Consider the following 24,631-nt stretch of genomic DNA (forward strand, 5'->3'; position numbering starts at 1 on the left):
AGTGGGTTTTAAAAATATAAAGATTAATATATAAATTTTATTAAACTTTAGAGACTAAATGTCACGACCCAACCTATGGGCGGGCTAAAGCCCCGAGGCGTAGTAAGCCTAACTGCTCATTAACCCAACTCTAAGGCCCATTTGGGCCCAATTTCAAGAAATCATGGACCTTTCAACGGTGAGTTTTTGACTCACCCGACCTGTAAACAAAATAAATACTCAATTGGGGAGCTCAGCTCACCCTCCACATACTCATAACATCATAAAATAAATGGGAGCTCTGCTCCCTCATCCAGTCCATCAACATGCATAGAATAATAAGTTTACAGGTCCAAAATAACAATTTATATTACAGACCCAATTCACATGAATATTTCTAACACATGCGGAAATTCTAGGAGTAAATAAAATTACACAAATATTGATAAATAACCTGCGAAGAGAAAAGCAGGTTAATCACAATAAAATCCTCCTGTAGCCTGAAAAAATATTGAACAGGAGTGAGCGTTTGACTCAGAGAGTAAAATATCAATTTTAATCATAATCTCTATAACTATCTAAAACTAATGCACCCTGTAGAGTGAAATGCAACACCAGCAATAATTTCATATCATAACATCAAAAAGGTAATTTAGAGCACTCACACACCCAGTAATATCAATCATAATATATGGGTGATCCCTATCTGACTCTCTTAAATCCAAAAGAACTCAAGCCGACTTTCGCTTAATAAACCAAATCGGGTCCCAGTGAAAAACTCAAGCCGTGACTAGCGAAGATCTCAAGCCGTGTCTACCCGTCCTATCCATAGTCCACACCATATCACACGCACGCACACTGCTCCAAATTACCACAATAACATACATGGCACTTTCACAGTTATGAATGCAACATAAATCGTGCCTAAAGTTTATCTACATAAATATATGCATATAAGTGATGCATGGGCATGCTTGAACATATAATAATATCGAAATTATAATTAAAATTAATATTTTACTCACAGACTTGACAACGGTCATTGCGGAGGAAGAAGGCTCACTGACAATTACATTACAATTATTTAACACAATTGACTCAATACAAATCATGAAAAGACCAAATACGCCCTAAGTCGTTAGAAAATAGTCTCCCTATACCTAGGACCTACCCAACCTGCAAAATGGCTCAAAACGCACTTCTATATTCACAATCCATATATCCACAACTCAATCACATCACACAGCCCCTCCTGGGCCCATCAAATCAATCATTCATCACAGTATGTAAAATTTCAATTTAGTCCTTATAATTGATCATTTTTGCAAAAACTTGCCAAATAAGCTCTAAAAATTCTAAAACTTTGCTCTGCGGTCCTTAGCAATATTACTAGGCTATTGCAAAAAGAATCATAATTTTCTGAGCTACCACGAATATTTTATGAATTTTTAATCCTATTTAAGCACTAGAAAATTACGAAAAAGCAAGGTTCGGGTTTACCTTTGCCGATTCTGACTTCGGGGACGCGCTCGGGATGTCTAACAATGGGGGGGGTAGCCAAAACCTTAGTCCAATTCGGAGACTTTGGAAATTCCAACTATCGAATTAATTGAGGATACCTACACGAAGCCCACAACACGGGGTTAGTACATAAATTTTTCAGAATTTTCTAAGCTCATTTAATGCTCGGAAGACATCGCGAAGTTCCGTGGGACCCAAAAGGAAAAATTCAAAATTTATGTCGCCACGAAGCTCTCGACGAGTGGAGCGCTCTGGTACTCTCGGTTTTCTCGTGGGATTCACGGTTTGCGAGAAATCTAGCCCAAAAGTCAAAATGGGCTAAAACTTCCCGGGCAAAAATTGGACAAACCGCTCGATTGATTTCGGTGTTCTTAGTGTCTATGGAAAGCTCTCGACGAGTAGATGAGTTTAGACACAAGACTCGGTCCGATTGGTGGCCGGATCGACCAGATTTTGGCCGGGAAGACGAAGGGAGGGGCGTTTCCGGATTTTAGCGGCCGGAAAGAGGTGGGCGGCGCCGTGAGTGGGTGGCGGGAGGTGGCTGGGCGGGAGGAGAGAGAAAACGGGAGAAAGAGATAAGAGGAGGGACGGAGAAAAAGAAGAAGGAGGGAGGTTCAATTCGGAATACAAAATTTTGAATTTTTACTCTGTCTCGAGACCAAAAACGAGGTCCAAAAATTTCAAAAAAATTCCAGAAAACTCAGAAAAATTCGTAGACCCCAAATATGTTTTTAGTTTTGCCACGTGGTCTTTAAATAAATTTTTTTTTTTTAAATCATCAAAGTTTATATTTTCGAAAAATCGAACCCGATTTTTAAAATCCGAAAAATCTCAAATAATTTCTTAAAATTTAATAAAATTAAAATATCAATAATACTCATAAAATAATAAAGTTTAAAATTTTAGGGTGTTACACTAAATTATAATTTTGTCACTTTTTCCTCTTCACTCTTCGCTAGCCGTGCATAAACTTTATATATATATATATATATTAAAAAGTTGACTTCAAAACTCTACTTGAAAAATATGTGAAACCAAATTTCCCCTATGTTTTTTTTTTTTTAATCAAAGACAAGTGAAAAAAAATTAAGTGAAATTTATTTTAATAATAAATTCAGTAATTATAGGTAAACTTACATTAACAGTGTGTAAATATTTAAAAAAAAAATAACAGTACGTGAAGGTAAATTTTGATCTGAAATAATTTACTAATTGAATCGAATGAAGGAAATTCAAAATTAATTTATAATGTGAAATAATTTAATTTAAATTCATTTAAAAATAATATAAATAATATATAATTCAAAATAACTCAAAATCTACTTAGTTTAGTCTACTTCAATAATTAAAAGCATATCATTCATTTGGTAGGAATCAAATTCAAGCTCTTACTCTCTCATTGCCCTATCAAAAGAAGATTAAATAACTCAAATCTAGTTGACACTAATGATTTATACGTGATGAAAAGAATGGATTGTATTAAGGTAATTTATAATTAAGTATGTGAAGTTTAACAAAACTTATAAATTAGTCTTTGATATAAATTTGGCAACGATTTGGTCATTAACTTTTATTTCTATTAAAATTTAGTTTTCGTATTTTACTTCTATTAATAAATTGGTTCTTAAAATTCATTAGTCATATAGATTAATTTATTAAAAAAAAATTAAAATATGAAGATCAAATTGTTAATCGAAACAAAATTTAATAAAAACCATCATTATCAAACTTGTATGAGAGATTAATTTACCCATTATATTATTCTAGTCTTAATTGATACTTTTCACTTGCACAAAAAAAATGTGTCACGGTATGTGACAAATTTATTATGGTTGTAACAGCACGTATCACTATTGGAATTATATAGAAGAGAGAGAGAATTGTTGGAGAGAGAGAGTAGTTGGGATGAGAAGGTAGGCCATATTATATGGTCCTCACCCACACCCAAGGCCAAACATTGCACACCCCACTACCATTTCTATTCCAGATCTTATCAACTTAAACATCAATCAATGCAGGTGTTTCCAATAGGCCTATTCCCCTTAAATGAAAGCATCCTCGTTTCATTTCCACTATGGCATTATTCTGCATCTCTTTCTAGCTAAGATCAACCTCCATTGATCTACCCTGGAGGAAACCTTTCCTTTCCTCTCCTCTCCTTCTTGGGCTTGCCTTGCCTTGCCAAGAAATCATCTCTCTCTCTTTCTCTCTCTTTCTTCCAAGAACATAGAGTAGTTGCTTTTGGAGAATGGAAATGAGATTAGCTCCAAGCAATGATCTTCATCACCCACCCTTTAACATGAAGAGGAGCTTGAGAAACCACCATGGAGAGACACAAGCTCCTCACCATCATCACCATGAAGAAGATGATACATATCTTTCTCTTTCTAGCTTGTCCAAGGTTATTCTTCCACCTTTGGGTGTCTCTAGCTATAACCAGAATCCTATGGAGACTAAAGGGTGGATCATATCTCCTATGAATTCAAGATACAGGTACTTACCACAACTTTAATCAACTTTCTTAAGTACGAAGAGAGAGATTGAACTCGTTCTTGGTGATATTTGAATCATAACGTTTACTCTAAACAATCTACTTTTACTATTATGCTAATGCACAGTTCTATTTATATGAACTTAAACAAGGAAAAAAAAAACATTCGTATATAACTACAGGACATTCCACCATTAAGATTTATTTATTTTTATTTTAATTTATTTTTTTCCCCTCTGCCAAAGTGAAACATGAGAGTAGTTGATACGTGAAAGGAATGCTTGTGGTAACTTTGTTGTTCACGCAGATCATGACCATTTGTTTTTAGTTGTTTGTTTGTATATGAGAGTAGAGGCATAATCCCTGGCTTTATAATAACAATGATAATAATAATTTTATGTCATTGTATGATTGTATCCGTATCGAAATTAAATTTGATTTACAATTAATTTTGTATATATATATTCTCAAATTCATTGTTAAGAAGAGATAAATACTTTGAAAATAATAATAGAATAAAATAAAATTAAAAAAATAATTAATATTTTTTATTTTTTAAAATAGTAAATAAAGTAGGATAAATTTTTTCTTTCTAAATCATTTATTATAATAAAGGGAAGAGTAATGAAATAAAAAAATAAGAATTATTAGATTTTATAGTTTAGTTTACTTTTAATTTTTTATTAAATTAATTTGAAAATTCTAATTTAAGTTGATTTTAGCTCAAAATCAAGAAAATTAATAAATTAAGTTTCTTGATTTTTTGACTAAATCAAGAAATCAAAAAATACTAAAAATTAAGAAATTATACTTTTTAATTTTTTATTTAAATTAAAAAACTTAGCTCAAAAATTAAATTAAAATTTCTAAATTAATTTAAATAAAAAGTAAAAAATAGATTATTAAATTAAATATCTCCAATAACTACAAGGTGAAATTAAACCTTTAACCAATCTAGGCACCTAATTAGTGTCGTGTCATTAGTAAACACATTGCCACAACATGGTCATTGTTCTTGGGTGGGGAATTGAATTAATTTTGGATACATTTGTATGCCGGAAGTTGGCAAGTGTTGAAGTCTGTGGTCACCAAATTAAATGTGAAGAGTAACATAACATGGTTTGGCTAATGCTTGGCCACAATTAATCCATTGAATTCAAGGCATCATGATTGATCCATCAATTATTGTACCTTGTTTTCTTTTTTAGGAAAAGTTGGAGTGGTACTATTTTGGCAGAATTCCATCCATGTTTTGAAAACACACCGTTTATGATTCACCTCACTCTTTTTAATAGAACATTTTATTTTTTTATTCATTTAATTTAAATTAAAATTCAAAATTAAAACGTCATAATTTTAATTAAATTTAAATTTAAAATTACAAAAATAAATGATATTATTTAAAGAACTTTTTATTATAAAGTGACTAATGAGTAGTGTTAAATTAATGAAAAATGCAGGTGTTGGGAGTCATTTATGTTGCTTCTGGTAGCTTACTCGGCATGGGTTAGCCCCTTCGAAGTAGCATTTCTGAATTCATCTCCAAATAAAAGGCTATACATTGCAGACAGCATTGTTGATATATTCTTCGCCATTGATATTGTCTTAACCTTCTTTGTTGCTTATATCGATTCAAGAACCCAGCTTCTTGTAAGAGATAGAAGAAAGATTTCTATGAGGTTAGTCCATTTTCTATGGCCTGATCGGTAATATTACTTATTCTAATAGTTATTAGTTGTTTTACTAGTAATTAACTGTTAAATATTAGTCGTTAGTGATTAGCTGTTTATTAATAATTTAAAGTAAAAATATTCGATAAAAATATCGATTGGATTAGTTATTAAATGTAAAAATAGTAATATTTATTGATTTTGATCAAAATAATCTCTTAATCTTTAGAGATTAAGAGAAGTAATTTTTTATTAACCATTCTTTTAATTTCTAAACAATACTATAAATACAATGTTACCGAACAATATATTTATAGATGGAATTTATCCTATAAACTACACATCCAATAAAATAATTCCACTCATATTTGGTCATCTAAGTCTAGGTCTACCAAAGTTATGATATTTCTCCATGAATGAGAAACATTCTTGTAGTTGGCTCATCTTATCATTCAAAGGAAAAGAAAAGAAAAGAAAAAGGTGATCATGACATTTTATTTAAAGTTTAATTAATTAACAACAGTGTCCTTATCAAACAGATGATTAGAGGATGGGTTGCATTATTATATTATTTCGCACCTTTCTTCTAACCTTTTTTTAATGAGAAAAGAATCTCTGAACTGAATGATTTAGGCTTAGCTTTTCCAACTTTTCTTTTCCTCTCTCTTTTCTTGCTTTTCATTTTTCCCTTTCTTTATCCTACATAATGTATTCATCTCTCTCTAGCTAGACCCACCATGCATGGGATTAATAATGGCTCTATTGTCTCTATATAGAAACATAAAAATTCTTGCTATTTCTAGTTTTAGAATGGGACTAACCTGATTGTTGGATTAGATAATATAAGTTAATCACTTGATCTTTTCTCTTTTCCATAGTCCATGAGATCATATGATATAATTTAATTAATTTATACCAATTGGATTCAAACTCATCTTTGAGAATTTGCCAGGTTTCACATCACTATAAACAAACATGAATTTTTTAGAATATTTGTCTTCTTATAATATTGGATTTCAAATAATATTAAAATTCATAAATTCCTTTGAATTCAAGAAGAAAAACAAATTAAAAATAAATACAAGTTAACAAAATGCATTTAAAGAACCTGTTTGGTTTTCCAATAATTTTAGTGAGAGACTGTGAATTGATTTTCCATTTTTAAGTTTTTAATAATTGATTAGAGATTCTTAGCAAACAAAATTTTTAATTCAATACTAAATATATCACTGAAAATTTGGATTTTTAATTTTTAATCTTTTAATTGCTAGTCATTAACTGTTAATTTTTTAATTATCAATATTTAATTGCTGAGAGCAATTATTTAATTAAACAATCCCTTGGACACTTTGTAATTCAATAATATGTCATTGCTGTTAAGTCTCACATTTGCTGAATATTAAGATAAAAAAAAAAATGTTTCATTTGGATAATCCTTCCATAGCAAAATATTTTTTTATAGCATTTTTCTAATTTTGCCCTATGTTTCATTTTGGTTCTTTAACTTTAATTTGTTATTAAAAAATTTTAAAACTTTAATTTTATTTTATAAAAATCCTTTTAACCTACTATAGCAGGTTTTTAGATTAAAAAAAATAATCAAATTATATTTTTACCTCGTTGCCTCTTATACTAAAAAAACACTAATTATTTCAATCACTATTTATACTTATCACAATATACCTGCTTCTTGACAAGGTGAAAGATTTACCATTTTCCAGAAAAATATACATTTGTAGATGTTACACAGTAACTTAGAGGAGTATTTTTAATATAAAAAGAGATTTTTTAAAATAAAATTAAAGTTTAAAGATTTTTAAGTAACAAATTAAAGTTAAAACACATAAGTGAAATATGAAATAAACTTTAGGGACGAACTATAAAAATTACGATGTTACACCACTTGCAGATGTCTAATCGTGTAAACTTTACATTCACTGCATATGTTTATTTTTTGTGTGAGAAAGGTATATTAAATTCCATGTTAATTTACTAAAAAAATTTTCATATGTGACTTAAATAATCTTCTCATGAAAATTTTTTTGGGTTGGAGTTAGGCGTAGTTTATTTTATCAATAATAATATATATTTGAAAAAAAAAAAAACAGATAAGAATTGAATTGGAATGAGTATAATTTGACTAAAGGTGTATTTGAGGAATGATGGGGAGTGGGGCTTAAGCAATTGTTGATGACTGGTGTGGTTTGATTATGATACATAGGTACCTTTCAACATGGTTCTTGATGGATGTGGCATCCACTATCCCATTTGAGGCTTTGGGCTACTTGTTCACTGGCAAACAAAAAATGAGTCTCTCTTATTCCCTTCTGGGAATCCTCAGATTTTGGCGTCTCAGGAGAGTTAAACAGCTCTTCACTAGGTACCCTCTTCATCTTTATTAATTTAATTTTTAGGGCACTTCACCCCTAAAAAAAAAATCTAGATATATAATATGTGAGATTAATTTTTTTTTTTTCTTTTTTCCATTTCTTTTTTTTTTGCAGGCTGGAGAAGGATATAAGGTTTAGCTATTTCTGGATCAGATGTGCTAGGTTACTTTTTGTGAGTAATCACTAGAAAAAAAAAATGTTGCCATTATTAATCAATTAAACATTAAAAAAAAGTTGTTCTGAATTTCAATTAAAATATTTTATGCATAATAATTTAATAGATAATCCAAATAATTTGAACCCGACCAAGCTGTTTGACTTCTGTAAATTTATTAAAAAAAAAAAAATTGATTCACTGATCACTTATGCTATAAGATAGATATTCCATTATCACTCTTGTTGCTTGTCACTGACTAAAAGTTACTTCAGGCTTTCAATGAATTTTACTTAGTAGTCATTTTCAAGATTGTGAAGTCTCCAACTCGAATTTCTAGTCAGGCTAACTTTTTATGTGTGCAGGTGACACTGTTTCTGGTGCATTGTGCTGGGTGCCTGTATTATTTACTAGCTGACAGATACCCACACCAAGGAAAGACATGGATAGGAGCTGTGATCCCAAATTTCAGAGAGACAAGCCTTTGGATTAGATATATTTCAGCTGTGTACTGGTCCATAACTACCATGACTACAGTTGGTTATGGTGATCTCCATGCTGTGAACACCATGGAAATGATCTTTATTATTTTCTACATGCTCTTCAACCTTGGCCTAACTGCTTATTTAATCGGTAACATGACGAATCTAGTCGTGGAAGGAACTCGCAGGACCATGGAATTTGTAAGTATCAGTTCATTGATGTGAGTAGTGGAAGTGAAAATGGTAATGGTTGTAATGGAATTGTTGGCTAACGGTGCAGAGGAATAGCATTGAAGCAGCATCAAATTTTGTGTTCCGAAACCGGTTGCCTCCAAGATTGAAAGAGCAGATTTTGGCTTACATGTGTCTGAGATTTAAGGCTGAGAGCTTGAACCAGAATCAACTGATTGAACAATTACCAAAATCAATCTGCAAAAGCATCTGCCATCATTTGTTTTTGCCAACAGTGGAGAAGGTTTATCTTTTCAGGGGTGTCTCGAGGGAAATACTCTTGCTCCTGGTGAGGACCTGTATAATTCCTAAATTCTGATAAGCAACACGTAATTTACATGTTCATATTCAAAGTTAGATCTCTAACGGTATGATCAAAGTATTTAATTAGGTAGCAGAGATGAAAGCTGAGTACATTCCACCAAGAGAAGATGTCATTATGCAAAATGAAGCACCAGACGATGTTTATATAATTGTATCTGGGGAGGTAGAAATTATTGATTCTGATCTGGAAAAAGAGCGAGTAGTTGGGACGCTGCAGTCTGGAGACATGTTTGGAGAAGTGGGTGCACTTTGTTGCAAGCTACAAAGCTTCACGTTTAGAACCAGGACACTTTCACAACTCCTGAATCTCAAAACCAGTACTCTGATTAAAACTATGCAGACCAAACAAGAAGATTATGTAGCCATAATTAAAAACTTCCTCCAGGTCTGTTTCTGTAGTGAATTTAAAGTAAATTACAGAACATCCACCTCTTAAGTTGTGTTCCTTGAGAGGTTATTAAGGTTTGATTTAATATGTTTCATTGCAGCATCACAAAAAGGTCAATGATTTGAAGATTGGAGAATTTCTGGTTGAGGGTGGAGAAGAAGATGGTGATCCAAACATGGCTTTCAACTTGCTGTCGGTAGCAAGCACAGGAAATGCTGCTTTTCTTGAAGAACTTCTCAAGGCAAAGTTGGACCCTGACATTGGAGACTCTGTGGGGAGAACACCATTGGTATTCTTCTATATATATCTAACCATATTCATATTCATAATTATTTGGACTTAGAAAGCAAAGGGAAAGGTTCAACTATTTTCCCAAGATAAATTTTTAAGAGAAATCCTTCCATGATTATACTAATTAATGATGTTCTATTTGTTTTTTTAATTGGACTCCGATTAGGATTTGAACTCATAATTTACTAATATCTTTGGTGATGCACCAGCATATTGCAGCATCAAAAGGGCATGAGGAGTGTGTCCTGGCACTCCTAAGACATGGATGCAACATACACTTGAGAGGTAACACACAACTCATAATTCCATAAACCCTAATCTGAAATATCCTTTTCTGCCAATGCATTTTCTCCTGTGCCCTGACCCCTTATTGTAAAAGCCTAATTGTATTTCATCATCACAGATGTTAATGGAAACACTGCTTTATGGGAAGCTTTATCATCAAAGCACCAATCTGTATTTAGAATTCTCTATCATTTTGCAAAGATTTCTGATCCTCACACTGCTGGTGATCTTTTATGCACTGCTGCAAAACAAAACGATCTGACAATTATGAAGGAACTCTTGAAACATGGGCTAAATGTCGATTCAAAAGATCGCCAAGGAAAAACAGCAGTCCAAATAGCAATGGAACAGAATTATGTAGGCATGGTAGACTTGCTAGTAATGAATGGTGCAGATGTTTCCGCAGCAAACACAATTGAGTTTTCTTCAACAACTTTGAATGAAATGCTGCAAAAGAGAGAGACAGGACACAGGATTACAGTGCCAAATACTACAACTAATGATGAAGTGATTTTAAAGAGGAATCAAGAACAGGAAGAATGCAACTCATCTGGCAAATCCAATGGATTGAATTACATAAGGGTAAGCATATATAGAGGCCATCCTCTGATCAGGAAAGAGACTTGTTGCAGGGAACCTGGGAGATTGATCAGATTGCCAAATTCAATAGAGAAGCTCAAGAGCATTGCAGGTTGCATTTTTTGCTTTGAACATACAAAATTTCATTCATGAAAACTTATTATGCAGAAAGTTTACCCTTTTTGTCAATTTTCTTGCTGTTTTATAGGCGAAAAGTTTGGATTTGATGCAAGAAATGCCATGGTAACGGATGAAGAAGGTTCAGAAGTCGACTCTATTGAAGTGGTTAGAGATAATGATAAGCTTTTCATAGTCGAAGATCCAAATTCGTTTATGTAACCAAAGATTACTAATGACTTAAAATCTATTTGGATCAATTTACAATGCGCAAGCATCTTTCATTCCTCATTTTTTGCAATAGAATTTGCTGTTTAATATAGTTCAAGGTCATCTCACTTTATCAGTGGAAAATTATTTTCCTCTCATTTTTCTTTTTCCCTTTCTTTGTTGGATATGCAAAGCACACAGAAGTTATGTCCTATTAATAAGAATCTATTAACATTTCAAGGGAAAAAATTAAAATTTTTAAAATATTATTAAATTTAATATTTTTAATATTTTTTATATATGAAATTTTGTTCCAATTCGTGCGACCTCCATTTAAGAGAAATTATCTTCCAATAAATGGGGCAGTGCCCATTTGCTTCTAAGCTATTGATGATCAAACAAAAAGAAAAGACAAACCACAGAATATGCAAATTCCATATTAAATTAAGCTTTAGAATCCATCAAATGAAGACATAGTTGGGTGTTGTCATTTCAAGTCATCTTACACAAAAAGGATTAAACCACAATTTGTGGATTGAGGACCACAATTTGTGGATTGAGGGCCTCAACTTAATTAATGGAATTAATGAATTTCTACTTTTTAAAAGAAAAAAAAATTGTCCTTTTTGTGTGGGTGCATCTTGGTTTAGTGCTTCTTGGTACATTACATTTGTATACATAGAATAAGCATATTTGGTTGACCGAGAGTATATTGTTTATAACTAATCCTTCTTGTGTTGGGCATCAGAACTCAATTTGGCTAGTCAAGATTTCCTTAATCTCCTCCTGATTCCTACTTATGACAATCTTATGTAACATGGAATGACATCTATTTCACCCAACTAACTTTCCTTTTTCTCTGTTTTTTTTTACCCATCTATATATAGGATCAAATACTAGTTTTTATATTAAAACTTAACAATTTTTGTAATTTTTTATAATAGTTAAATGTATAAGGAGCTAATTTTCACTCACGGTCCTTAAACTTTAGGAGTTAATAAAGTCTCTGAACCTCAATTTACATCATAAAAATTATCTAACTTAATTTTATATCGACTAAAATCTTTTTAACTGAATTCTATTAAAAATTTTTGTCAAAAACTGATTATACATGTCATGTTGGTTTAAATAGAAATTAAAAACAAAAATTTCTCTCTCCATCACTTGGCATTTTAATAATAAAAAATAATTTTTTATACTATGATCTCTCTCTCGTCTCTCTCCCATCTCTCTCTCTCTCTCTCTCTCTCTTCTCAATTGCACTTGATAAACCAAAATCTGACCCATCAATGAAAACCTCACCAAAACACCAAGATAATCATAACCCACAACCGCAAGTTCTACTACCACCACCATACCCAGACTGATAGTCATTTCTGGGAGCCCCCAACGGGATTCACCATGCCACTGATGATCATTACTCGATGCAAGCCCAGTATAAGCTAGGGCTGGTGGGTCTAAAGAAGGCATACGATTACGGAGGTGTGGAGGAATGTAGGTGGATCAGGCAGGAGCTGCTGAAGTAGTGCCTAGACTTGCATTGTTAGCAGAAGAACCCGCCGTTATGTTCTTAGCTGTAGAATTTGCAGCCAAATCTGTCCATGAAGTTTGTGTACTCATCAATATACACAATACAAAAACTTCAATTGCAAAATCCCTTTTCCCAAAAAAAGGAGAAATAAATTTACTTCTGACTCCCCAGCAAGCTTTAAGCAGTTCCTCTTTTGAGACCAAACTTCAATTTATCATTAAAATCAAAAACTTGCACAAACAATAAATCCATCAATCCTCAGGATCTGGAAACACAATGTTGTATTTAAGAGAACAATAAAAGCAAAGAAGAATAAGAAAAAGCCAAAAAAAAAAAAAGACTGAAATTTTGTCTGCTAAAAGCAAATTGAACAGAAGCTCCACACTAGAGCAAAATAACAACAAAAATACAAATTATAAGAGGGAAAAACAGAGAGAGAAGTAAAGCAACAAAATTTTCCCTTCAAAGCACATCTTTTCATCCATCACCATACAGAAGCAAAATCAAACATGATCTGCTTTATCAGCAAAACCCAATTACAAACTTTTCTATGTTCACAAAGCTTGAACCTAGAGGATTGATTCTTTTTGGGTATGGATTTGAGAGGAAGGATATTGTGGGCGTGGGATTTAGGTGACAGGTCTGGTTAGGAGATAGCAACGGCGGCAACAGTGTTGGATTTGGGGGATTCGGTCAACATTTGGACAACTTTTTTGAAGGAGGATGTATTTGCTTGGACGAAGGTTGTTGGGTAAGGATTGGCAAATTTGGATCTGGTGATGGGTTTGGGTGAGGGAAGTGGTGGTTGATTGTTGTGGAGACCATTATTAGTGGTGGTGGAGCTGTTATTGCCATTGCTGCTGTTGCTGTTACTGTGGCTATTAGGGGAGGGAAAAGAGATTGTGGTTTCTAATTATCTTGGTGTTTTGGTGAGGTTGGTGAGGTTTCCATTGATAGGTCTGATTTTGGTTTATCAGGTGCAATTGAGAGAGAGAGAGAGAGAGCGACAGAGAGGTCATAGTATGAAAATTTATTTTTATTATTAAAATAACACGTGTCGGAGAGAATTTTTTTTGTTTAAACCAACATGGCATGTACAGTTAATTTTTTTATCGGAGTTTTCAATGAAACCCGGCCAAAAAAGATTTTAGCAAATATAAAATTAAAGTTAAATAATTTTTATGATACAAATTAAAATTTAAAAATTTTATTAAAAAATTTATAAAATTTAAAGATAGTGAGTGAAAATTAGTAATGTATAAGATATATTGCTTAAAATCTTTATAAGTTTTAAGAAAAGATTTTTTTTCTTAATAAGGGAAATATTCTTTAATTAGATGGAGAATTATTTTTTATACCGTTTAAAACTCTTATTTTAATAATATTGAGCAAAATTTCCATTGAAATTGATATTAAAGTAGGCTTGGCCATGGTTTCATATGGTTTTGGTTTTAGGGTTAGTGTATTGGAATTGGATCAAAAGTCCCCTTCAATTTTGATTCATATTCCTGTCCTAATCTAGCCCGATAGTAACCTTTTTTTTCCTTTTTTTAAAGGTGAACTTTTAATTTTGTCTCAAACCAAATTAGCTAATTTTGATCCAGTTCAAGTTCGATTTTGGCAATTCAAATTTAGCCAATTTTAGTTTGATTTTGATATCAAGTTAGATCAATTTGTGGCCACCTCTAAATTGAAGGAAATAACATTATAGGTTATTTAAATTTTAACCCCTATATGAAAAAAGACATAGAATCTAAGAGTAATGGACTATTTTATCCATTGTTGAGGGGCTATTGACCATGTAATATAGGTTATTTGACTTTTACTTCATATGCGGAGAAAGGGCATAGAGTCAAAGAATAGTAAGGGACTTTTCTTCATTATTGAGAGGCTATTACCTATTTAGTGAAAAACCTTTTATTGGTCTACTATAATAAAATAGTGGATGATTTAGTCACAATTAAAGGACAAATGAGAGAAACAAATTATTATATTTATTATAATATAGTGTGATTGGGAATGACATCTTTTAGTGTAATTGAGTTAATGAAGTGTGAGAATAGTTTAAGCTTATTGTCATATTTGTGTAATTTAATAATAATAAAAGTTGAAATAAGAGATTAAACTATGTAAATATTATTTATTTATTTATGAATTTAGTTGCAAGACTCTAATGCCAATTATAATACTCTAAATTTAATTGGCTTAAATATATATAGTCCGAATTAAATAGTTAACCTAAATTATTTTATTAATTTAAACCCGTTACAATCACTTTTATTTAAATTTTACAATGTATTTACTAAGTCAATACTGAACTTTTAGATATATATTGTGGTTCAGTAGTGTCACAGGTGGTTCCACCTCATCTCTAGCTACAATTTTTTTTTTTTTAATAAACCCATTTACTCCTTATAATTATCTAATTCAAAGTGATTATGATACAAATTGTAATAACCTAAACTCAATTGTCACGACCCGATCCCACGGGTTGGACCGGCATTAGGACTTGAGCCGGTATAAAGCCTTTGAAGTCCATAGTAAGCTTTATTGTTCACAATCTATGACCAAGCCCAAAAATTGAGGCCCATCTTGCAAATAAAATAAAATATTATATTTTTATTCGGGTTAGCTCAACTTGATAATCATCAAAAACTAAAGTTAGGGAAGCCTAACTCAACCCTGATACCACCATTTACAAACATTTTAAATATCATAAAAATTTTGTATTTATTAAAACACCAAAACTTAAATTTACATAGTACCTGACAAGATTATTATTACTGCTAACACATGCGGAGTTCTAGATTATGAATTTAGAAAATAATAATACAAATAAATAACTGCTAATAAACCTGCAAGGAAGGAAACGAGTTATTCTGTAAAAGAACTTCTCTTGTAGCCTAAAAAAAAAAGGGTGAACAGGAGTGAGCGTTCGACTCATAGAGTAAGATATTGATTTTAAATACAATTTCTATAACTATCTAGGCTAATGTATCCCTAAGGATGAAATGTAGCATATACCATCACATTCAATCAAGTTCAAATAATATTCGCACAAAAAATAATTTGAAGCACTTACACACCCATGTGTCATATCAATCATATATATATATATATATATATATATGAGAGCTGATCTCCTATACACCTCTCTTAATTCCAACCTCTGCCAGCGAGATCAACTCGAGTAGAACTTTCTCTTAATAATCCAAATGCGAGGGTCAGCGAGATCAACAAAAACTGTACTCACCCCGACTTATCACAAAAAGGATCGGACCCCAAGCGAGACTAGCTCAAGCGGATTTGCCCATCCTTTCCATATCCATTAAACCACACCACATGCACGCCGACACATCCATACAGCTCCAAATTACCCTAAGGTGACATCAACATCCTTTTTTTTTTTTTTGCAAATAAGAAAATACAACATAAAATATGCATAGTATTTAGCTACATACATATATTTATATGTGAAGCATGAGCATGCCTTGAATATATAATAATATTAAAATTATAAATAAAATCAATATCTACTCACTGGTTAACCGGTGACTATTATAGCGGTTAGGTAGAGGAAGACGGCTGACCCTGATCACCTAAATAATTATATTATATTTTCATTAGTACTAGCTCAAAACAGGATTTTAAAGAGACAAAAGACAACCTAATTTATGCCAAAAATCCAATAGAGTTTTTCCTATGCCTAGAACCTATCCAACCTGCAAAAGAGTTCAATAACACTTTTAAATCATAATTCCCATATCAATATCCCATCAACATCACATAGCCCTCCTGGGTCCTCCAAACCAAGCAATTCTCACAAAATTAAAAAAATTATGTTTTTGTCCTTAAAACTAACATTCGACAAAAATACTCAAATGAGCTCTAAAAATTCTAAAATTTTATCTCGCAGTCCTTAATAAGGTTATAAATCTATTGCAATAAGAATCATAATTTTCTAATCACCTATGAATATTTTATGAATTTTATTCTAAATCAGGTATTAGGCAAAAATAAAAAACTTGGAGTTTGGGTTTACCCATGCTAAATTTAACACCTGGAACACGTCCAAAACGTTTGAAAATGCTAGAATTGACTATAAACACGACCCCTTTCCAGGACAGTCCACCGGACACCGGGGCCGGGTCAAAAACTCAGTCCCAAGGCTGGTGAGCTATTACCGATCCGATTGCATCTAAATTAAGTCAAAAAATTATCAATAATTATCATAAAATTATTTTTAATTTTTGAGAATTGAAAAGGCCAAAAATCTCACTAAGCGATCTAGGCTATTCGATGATCACCTTTTACAAATAGTGTCTAATCTAAGTGGGCACGATTCTATGTCGAAGGTTTCGTCGCCTTTAGTCTATTGGTGGTCTCGAATTTCCAATCCAACAGTCGGATCATCGGAAAAGGTGGCCAGAAAAGTGCTGCCACTCATTTTTTCTCTCTTCTCTCTCTTGTTGGATCTCTCTCCTTTGGCGTCAGCTTCAGGGGTTGCTGGTAAAAAATGGGAGCTGGTCGTGTGAGGAAGCTGTTGCCACCCGTGGCCGATAGTATGGTCGTTGGAAACTGCCAGAATCGGCTGGCAAAGTGGGCTCCTCGCGTGTCCATTTTTCTTTCTCTCTCTCTCCTCATTTCCACCACCCCTACCGTCCGTCGCTGCTGCTGGCTAGCGCCTGAGGGTTGTCTATAGGTGGGGGAGCTTGCTAGTGTCTCACCGGAATTGGTGTTGGCACGTCGGAGGAAGAACGAGAGAGAGAAAGTGAGGGGGAGAGAGAAAGGGGGTGGGGGGGGGGGGGGGCGCCGGGGGGAACGTTGTTGTGCAGTTTTGAAATTTTTTTTTTATCTTTTAATTACACTATTGGTCCTTGAACTTTTCGGGTTCATTCAATTGAGTCTAAAAATTCTTTTTCAATTGGGTCCCAATTGCAAATTTGTGTATATTTAAGCAGCAGCAACAACAACAACAACAACAATAATAATAATAATTGAATTAAATTAATAACAATTTAATCAAACCTTAAAACCGAGATTGAAAATAATGAAATAAATAATATATTTTGATAATTGATTTAACATTAATTTATAAAACCAACCATTTCAATTAAAATCAGACTATTAAATAATTTATAAAATATGTTTAGAAATAATATTAAAAACATATAAATGAAAGTTTTACAAAAATTATAAATTATTTAAATAATATTGAAATACTATATATAAAAATATGAAATTTATATTTTAAAAATTTGAGTTATTACATCAATTGTGTCAAGTAAATTTTAAGCTAGAACCATTTGATTTAAATTAATTAAACTAAAAGTTATTTTATTAATTAAACACTAAATTATTTAAATTTAGTTTTATGTAAAAGTTGGAAATATGGTTGCCATCACCTCACCTTGTTTCTTTTTTACTGCCCTTTATCTTGTTGTCTAATGCCGTATAATATTATTCATATCTGTTATCAGGAACTTTAAGTACCATGAAACTTAAAAAGGATGAAATGAATAAACACCACTCTCTTATGTGCATCATGCTACTATTTATTCTTATATCAGTAAAAAAAAAAAAAAAGGTTAAATTCACTATTTCACACTTGAATTTTATAAAAAAAAATCTTGTAGCTATCCTAAACTTTTAAAATGTTTCATAACATACCTCAACTTTTGTAAAGTGCAATTAAGATATCCTTATTAGAAGTATAAATTATAATCGTGCTAATATGATAATTTATTGATTAGGATTCAAATGATATCTTAATTTCACTTTTACAGGAGTTGAGGTGTATCATTGAGACGTTTATGAGAGTTGAGATATGTCATTGGGATGTTTATAAGAGTTGAAGTGTGTTATTGGACGTTTTAAAAGTTTAGAATGCTACGAGAGTTTTTTAGTAAAACTCATAAGTGAACTTATGTATTTAGAAAAAAAAAAAAAGTAAAATAAAATAATAATTAATTTAGATTTTTACCAACGAACACTAACAACAAATGAAAAAAAAATAATGAGTATATTTTGAGGTTTCTAATGGTATACTTATTTCATAAGCTATGCTTTTTATATGAAAATTAATCTGTAATGTCAAATTTATCATTAATTAATCTGAAAAGTTATCTGTAACTTTGTTTTATAATTGGATTCAACTGAATTTTGAACTTGAGACCTCACAATTCTAAATTGATTCTTATATTTGGGACCTCACAACTCTAGAAATATCACCCTAGTACAACAAAACTAAAGTTTATTGATACAACTTTAATTCTCTAAACTACCTAATTAAGGTACGAAACTAAAAATCCCTAAAACAAGTGATTCTCAAACCAAAACACATTAGCACAGGGACCCTATCGTCAATTGAAAGAGCATTAGGCTTTTTGGGGCATGGTCCATTTCTGAGGTGACCTATCATATATATTGTCCAGAATCAATAGGTACACACATATTTGATCATTATAATATTCGATTCTCTAAGAACCCTAGAAGATTAAATTCAATGCCTAAAATAGAATGTTGGGTCCCATAGCGAAAGAATCTGTATTGTAAATAATAATAATAATAAATTATCTCAATACACAGAACCCCATCACCCATTTCTGGCTAAAGAAATAGAACTAAAAGGAATGCATATCTGCACAGGAATACAAAACCCAAAAAGATTCCAACTTTAACTCACAAGATGAATATAATTAAGTGGGAAAGATAGCCCAAAGAGCACTCAATTCAAAGGGAGAACAAAATCAAAATTGAAGAATGAGAAGATGATCATAGGGAAGAAGAACAAGAACATTGAAAGAAGAAGAATCTCAGTCAAAGTAGTCAAACTTTTGCAGCTCAAGAAACATAATCTAACATATCATAGAATAAAGAGCTACCCAAGATTATATCTACAATTGTCTTATACATATATTTGTACAGCATACAACACATGTACATTAGCCTCCTTTTACAGAGAGTAAAAAAGGAAAAAAAAGTAGAAAAATGAAGAAAAATTCAAGGGACCTCTTGGAAGATTTCTTGCTTCAATATCTCTCTCTCTTTCTGTGTGTTTGCTGCCCATTAAACACTGATAATAGCAGATTCCTAATCATCTCCTCCACACTATAGGAAACACACATAATTACACCCAACAATCCTTTTCACTATAGAAACCTGTGCTTTTAAGCTATTCACTTACTTTTCTTTCATTTCTTGCTTCTCTTTTTCTTCAACCCTCCAATATAAATACATAGCAATCTCCATCACCTTATTTTCACCACCATATACCCATCTTTTTGTTTTTAATTTTTTTTTCTCCTCTTCCATAATGAATCCTTCATGCACCACCACTTCTGTCAATGGCTTCTACAACTTTATCACGCGAGGACTCGATGATCTTGATCGATGTTTCCTCTCTAACAACTTCTTGTCAGTTCAATTCTTGCAAAAAGTCCTCTCCTCACTCCAATCATTCCACTCCCAATTGACCCTTTTGGTTCAAAGGCTTCATCTTCCCATAGGAGAAAAGTGGCTAGATGAGTACATGGATGAAAGCTCAAGGTTATGGGAAGCCTGTCTTATTCTCAAATCTGGAGTTTCAGGAATGGAAAATTATTACTCTTCTGGTGCTAATATAGCTTCTTCTCTCGATGGATTCCACTATTTGAATGCACAAGGCTCACGCCAGGTAAACCCAACTAACCGTTAATCTCAACAAACAAGAATTACTCAAAAAAAAAAAAAAACTTTCAATATTATGCACAAGAGAGTTTCTGGCTTGTATATAATGTTGTAATAATGGTCTAATTGCTGTGTAGGTTCATAGGGCAATGATGGGTAGCCAAAGGGAAATTCTAGTGTTGGAAGAAGATAACAAGAGCTTGATGGAAACTAGAGTTCGAGCATTAGCACTACAGTTTGATGAGAATGTGTCAATAGAATCAAAGTTGAATGCGTATAATGGTTTTCGAGGAGTTCTTTATGCAATGAGAAATGTTAGTTCATTGCTTCTAATGATATTGTTTGAAGGGCTTGTTTATTATTGGCCTGAAACAAGTTTTTGCCAAAGAGGGTATGAAGGGCATGTGCTATTTGGGTCATCTTTTATGGTCTCAATGGCAAGGTTGCAACAAAGAGTGGCAAATGAGATGGACCAAATTGGTGGACAACCAGGAATCCTGCTTTATGAGTTTAGACAAGCAAAAATTGCCATGGAAGAGCTAAAAGTTGATTTAGAAAGTATTATGGAGTATGAATCAGAACTTGAGATCCAAGACAAAGTTGACAACTTGAAGAATTGCTTTGGGTTGTTGAGATGTGGGGTTGAGACTATAATTGGGCAGCTTGATGATTTCTTTGATGAAATAGTTGAAGGAAGGAAGAAGCTTTTGGACATGTGCACTCACAGGTAGAGAAAGAGAAGAGAAAGGAGAATTGCACATGAACAACCATAGCTAGGTAGCTAGAGGGAGAGCTAGCAAAAAAAGGTGAAAAGAACTAAAAAATTTCTGTTGCTGATACTGTGATCATTCCTAAAACTCACTAATTATCAGAGAATCAGAGTTCAACTTCTATCCCATCAAATAATTTATCATATATGGCATTAGTGCTCCTCTTTTTTTCTCATTTTTTAACCTTTTTTACAAGTTTCCGTTTCCGTTTCCTTTTCCTCTTGAAGGCACTTTGTTTTGCAGCTAGAATATAGTTTTGAGACAGATGGGGGCTTTTCTGCGGAAACCCAGAAAGGATCATTTTTGAAGAGAGAAAGGGAATGCGATTCTTTCTTTCTTTGAAGAAAAGCTATATTACAAATGCAAAGATAAGAAACAAGAAGCATATAAAAATATATATATATATATATATAGCTTCAATGCAAAGCAAGATCTTCCCATCCCAAGGACAGATTCTCCTTCTGTAGAAAGGAAAGAGATTATTTATATATATAGATGAGAAAAAAATATACATTTTATGCTTCATGTTTGTCCTACAAGACCTAACAAATCATGTATTTAATAGCATATGAAGTTGCTGAGCATTTTTAGATTAGCAATTTAGTCTCAATTCATCTTTTCTCTTGCTTTTCCTCTATGGTAGGTGCATTTAAATTTAACCAGTTCTTCTACTTTATGCAAGATTATGCTAATTTTACTGATTACTTTCGCGTATGTGCACATTAATATGCACATTCAGTGTTTTATATGATTTGAGATGAATGCTTATTAAAATTAATAACTATACTTATATATTTAAATTTGATAAGTGACTGAGTATTAATAAATTTTAATTTAGTGCCTGTATTCAAATATTTTTAAGATTGTAAAATTTTGAAATTAAATTCTAATTAGAATCAATTTAAAAAAAAAATGGGAATTCGGAATTTAGAGTTGAAGAAAATTGAATGAAGTTAAACCTAAAAATTTTTGAAAGTTGATAGAGGTTGAGTTACAAAATTGGAAAAATACAAGAAATGAAATGGCAAGCAAAGGAAATAAAGAAGAAATGAAGCTGAGAGTGAGGTACAGAGGCATTAATTGTTTTAGCAGACGCAAGTATTTAAAGGTGCTGCCCTCGAATCTTGACTACTGATCGATTACAGCCGTTCAAAAGTAAAATATTAAGCAACAATGCCACGCAAAATTAATCTTTCTTTCTTTTTTATTTTTCTCTGACCAGCTGCCTGCAGAGTTAAAAAAAAAAAAAATTATTCAATAATATTGAAATTATTATATTATTTTTTTATTCATGATCATACTTATTCCCGGATTAATTTTTCATTTCATGTACAAATTTAAAATTATTTTCTGAATTTTAGATAAATTTTGAAAAATTAAAAAAAATTAATTTTTTATTTTTTATTTATAAATTTTTCACATATAAATACAATACTCTATTTTTTTTTTATTTTTTTATAAGGTATTTGATTTAATTTATAAATTAATTAAATCGATTTATAAATAAAAAATTATAAATAAATTAATATTTAATTTAACTTATAAATTAAAAAAAATTACTTAAAATAAATTAAAAATCATAAGTAAAATATATTTAATTACTTATTTTAAATTATTGACTAAATAAAAAATTATATAATTTTAATAACTTTTAAAAATATCAACGTTATTTTCATTTTCACAATACCACTTAATGAAATACCTCTTTTTATCATTTTACAAATTAAGTTCTTTTAAACACCTTTTAATTAAGTATTTAAACTATTTAAAAATTAATTTAAGTAGTTTTACTAAATAAATAACTATTTATTTTTAAATGAATTTAAAAATTAAAAAATATATTTTAAATCAAAAATTAGAAGTAAATAGTTAACCCAAACACCTCCTTATAAATTTTTCCTAAAAACTATTTCAGTTTTTCATTAGTCAATAAATCAATAATTGCTCATATCTATTTGGTATACGTAGAAATTATTACTTCCAGAATACTCGATAAAATTAAAAAAGAACCGAATATAATTATAAAAATATCAAAATTCATAATTTTTTTAATTAGAGTATTATGAAAAACATCCATTTTCTATCAACCATAACTTTTGTTTTCCCTTAGGTGATTAGGCTTAATGATGGAAGTTCCAGCAGCAAACTAGAACATAATTAAGGGTTAACTTCCCACAAAATCAACAGCTAGCAGATTTCAAAAGCAAAAAAAAGAATGATTATACAAGAAAAGGAGAATTATGCTACCTGCCCAAGAGACAGCCAGAAAATGAAATGAGATTGACACAAGCTCAATTTCAATTGCAGGTAGAAAAAGCAAAATATAAATATTTTTTCTTTCAATTTTAACTTTATGGGTCAGTTCTTTATTGCCCATCATTTTCATCTTGTCAAACAAAGCTGCCAGTTTCACATTAATTTGATTAAGTTTCAAATAAAGCTAAACTATACTCTTTTCTTCCAAAAGTTTGCATATTTCAAAGGATTTGACTCTATTAAATTAGTCTGTTTTTCTTTTCTTTCATCATTTCCCACCACTAAGTAATCTTTATCAAGTCTTTTAATTGTCATTCTTAGAGGAAAGTTTCTAGCAGCATTTTGAGTTGCAGCTAGCTAGCTGGCCAAGGTTCTTATAAACCTTCAAATTGGGATTTTTGTCACATTCATATATCATTAATTTTTTTTTTTTATCACAAACACTACTATTTTGTTGAGCAAAAATCTAACCTAATGAATCTCTTCCAACCATTAAAAAAGTATGAGGACTTTAATATATAAAAGTTTAATTTAATTTCACCATTCCAATGAAAATTATAGACAATGATAATATTTATTATTGTATATATGATATCGTGTTCAATAAATATTGTATTAGTTAATTCAGTAGTTGAAGGCATATTACTTACTCAGTGTATCAAGATTCGAGTCTCTACTTTCCTAATTCTCATTTTTTTTTTAAAAAAAAAGCTAAATATTATACTAAATGAATTTAAATTTAATAAATTGATTTTTAATATTTTCTAACTAACATGAGGTATTTTTCTCAATAGCACAATTCTAATTATAATGTCAAATAAACATACTAGATTAGAATGGAGATTACACATACTTTGTTTTAAAAAAATCATTTCAAAAAAATAGTTGAATTCAATTCTCAAACAATCATATTATTTTTTACATGATTTTTATTTTTTTTTAAATTAAATGAAATTTTTATAAATTAAAAAAAAATAATTCTTTCACCTATATATTAGGTTTTCAAATATGAAAAGTAGACAAAAAGAAATAAATGGATGATTTCTATCTTCTTTAAAATGAAAATTTGTTGATAAAAAGATCTAAATTAAATTAAGTTAAATTGCTCTAAACTTATGATTTCAAACATTGCAATTAATTTTTTTTTTTTTAATTTTTTTACAGCTGGTTTTTACTCCACAAGAGAAGAAAAAAAAATTAAGGCAATCATGGAATGTCCCCTACATATCTTTTGCACTTCAATAGAGATTCTCTTAAGAGTTGTGATAGTAAATGACTAATGATTCCAGTTGTG

The 24,631-nt window shown here is 31.1% G+C and overlaps 2 protein-coding genes across 2 annotated transcripts; both read left to right on the plus strand.

Annotated features, from left to right (window-relative positions):
- The first annotated feature begins 3,454 nt into the window (after window positions 1-3,454).
- On the plus strand, window positions 3,455-11,224 carry LOC110649962 (potassium channel AKT2/3). The gene is made up of 11 exons (XM_058134841.1): window positions 3,455-3,993; window positions 5,452-5,670; window positions 7,883-8,041; window positions 8,166-8,223; window positions 8,571-8,888; window positions 8,968-9,207; window positions 9,310-9,627; window positions 9,731-9,919; window positions 10,131-10,206; window positions 10,325-10,897; window positions 10,994-11,224. Exons 1-11 carry the CDS (start codon window positions 3,749-3,751, stop codon window positions 11,122-11,124), a joined length of 2,526 nt encoding a protein of 841 aa, XP_057990824.1. The 5' UTR covers window positions 3,455-3,748; the 3' UTR covers window positions 11,125-11,224.
- An 8,492-nt stretch (window positions 11,225-19,716) lies between these two features.
- On the plus strand, window positions 19,717-21,236 carry LOC110649963 (uncharacterized). Its single transcript, XM_021804724.2, has 2 exons — window positions 19,717-20,318; window positions 20,449-21,236. The coding sequence occupies exons 1-2, from the start codon at window positions 19,959-19,961 to the stop codon at window positions 21,040-21,042; spliced, it is 954 nt and encodes a 317-aa protein (XP_021660416.1). The 5' UTR covers window positions 19,717-19,958; the 3' UTR covers window positions 21,043-21,236.
- Window positions 21,237-24,631: the final 3,395 nt, after the last annotated feature.

The sequence above is a fragment of the Hevea brasiliensis genome, chromosome 14, assembly GCF_030052815.1.
Source record: "Hevea brasiliensis isolate MT/VB/25A 57/8 chromosome 14, ASM3005281v1, whole genome shotgun sequence".
NCBI classification, from domain to species: Eukaryota; Viridiplantae; Streptophyta; class Magnoliopsida; order Malpighiales; family Euphorbiaceae; genus Hevea; species Hevea brasiliensis.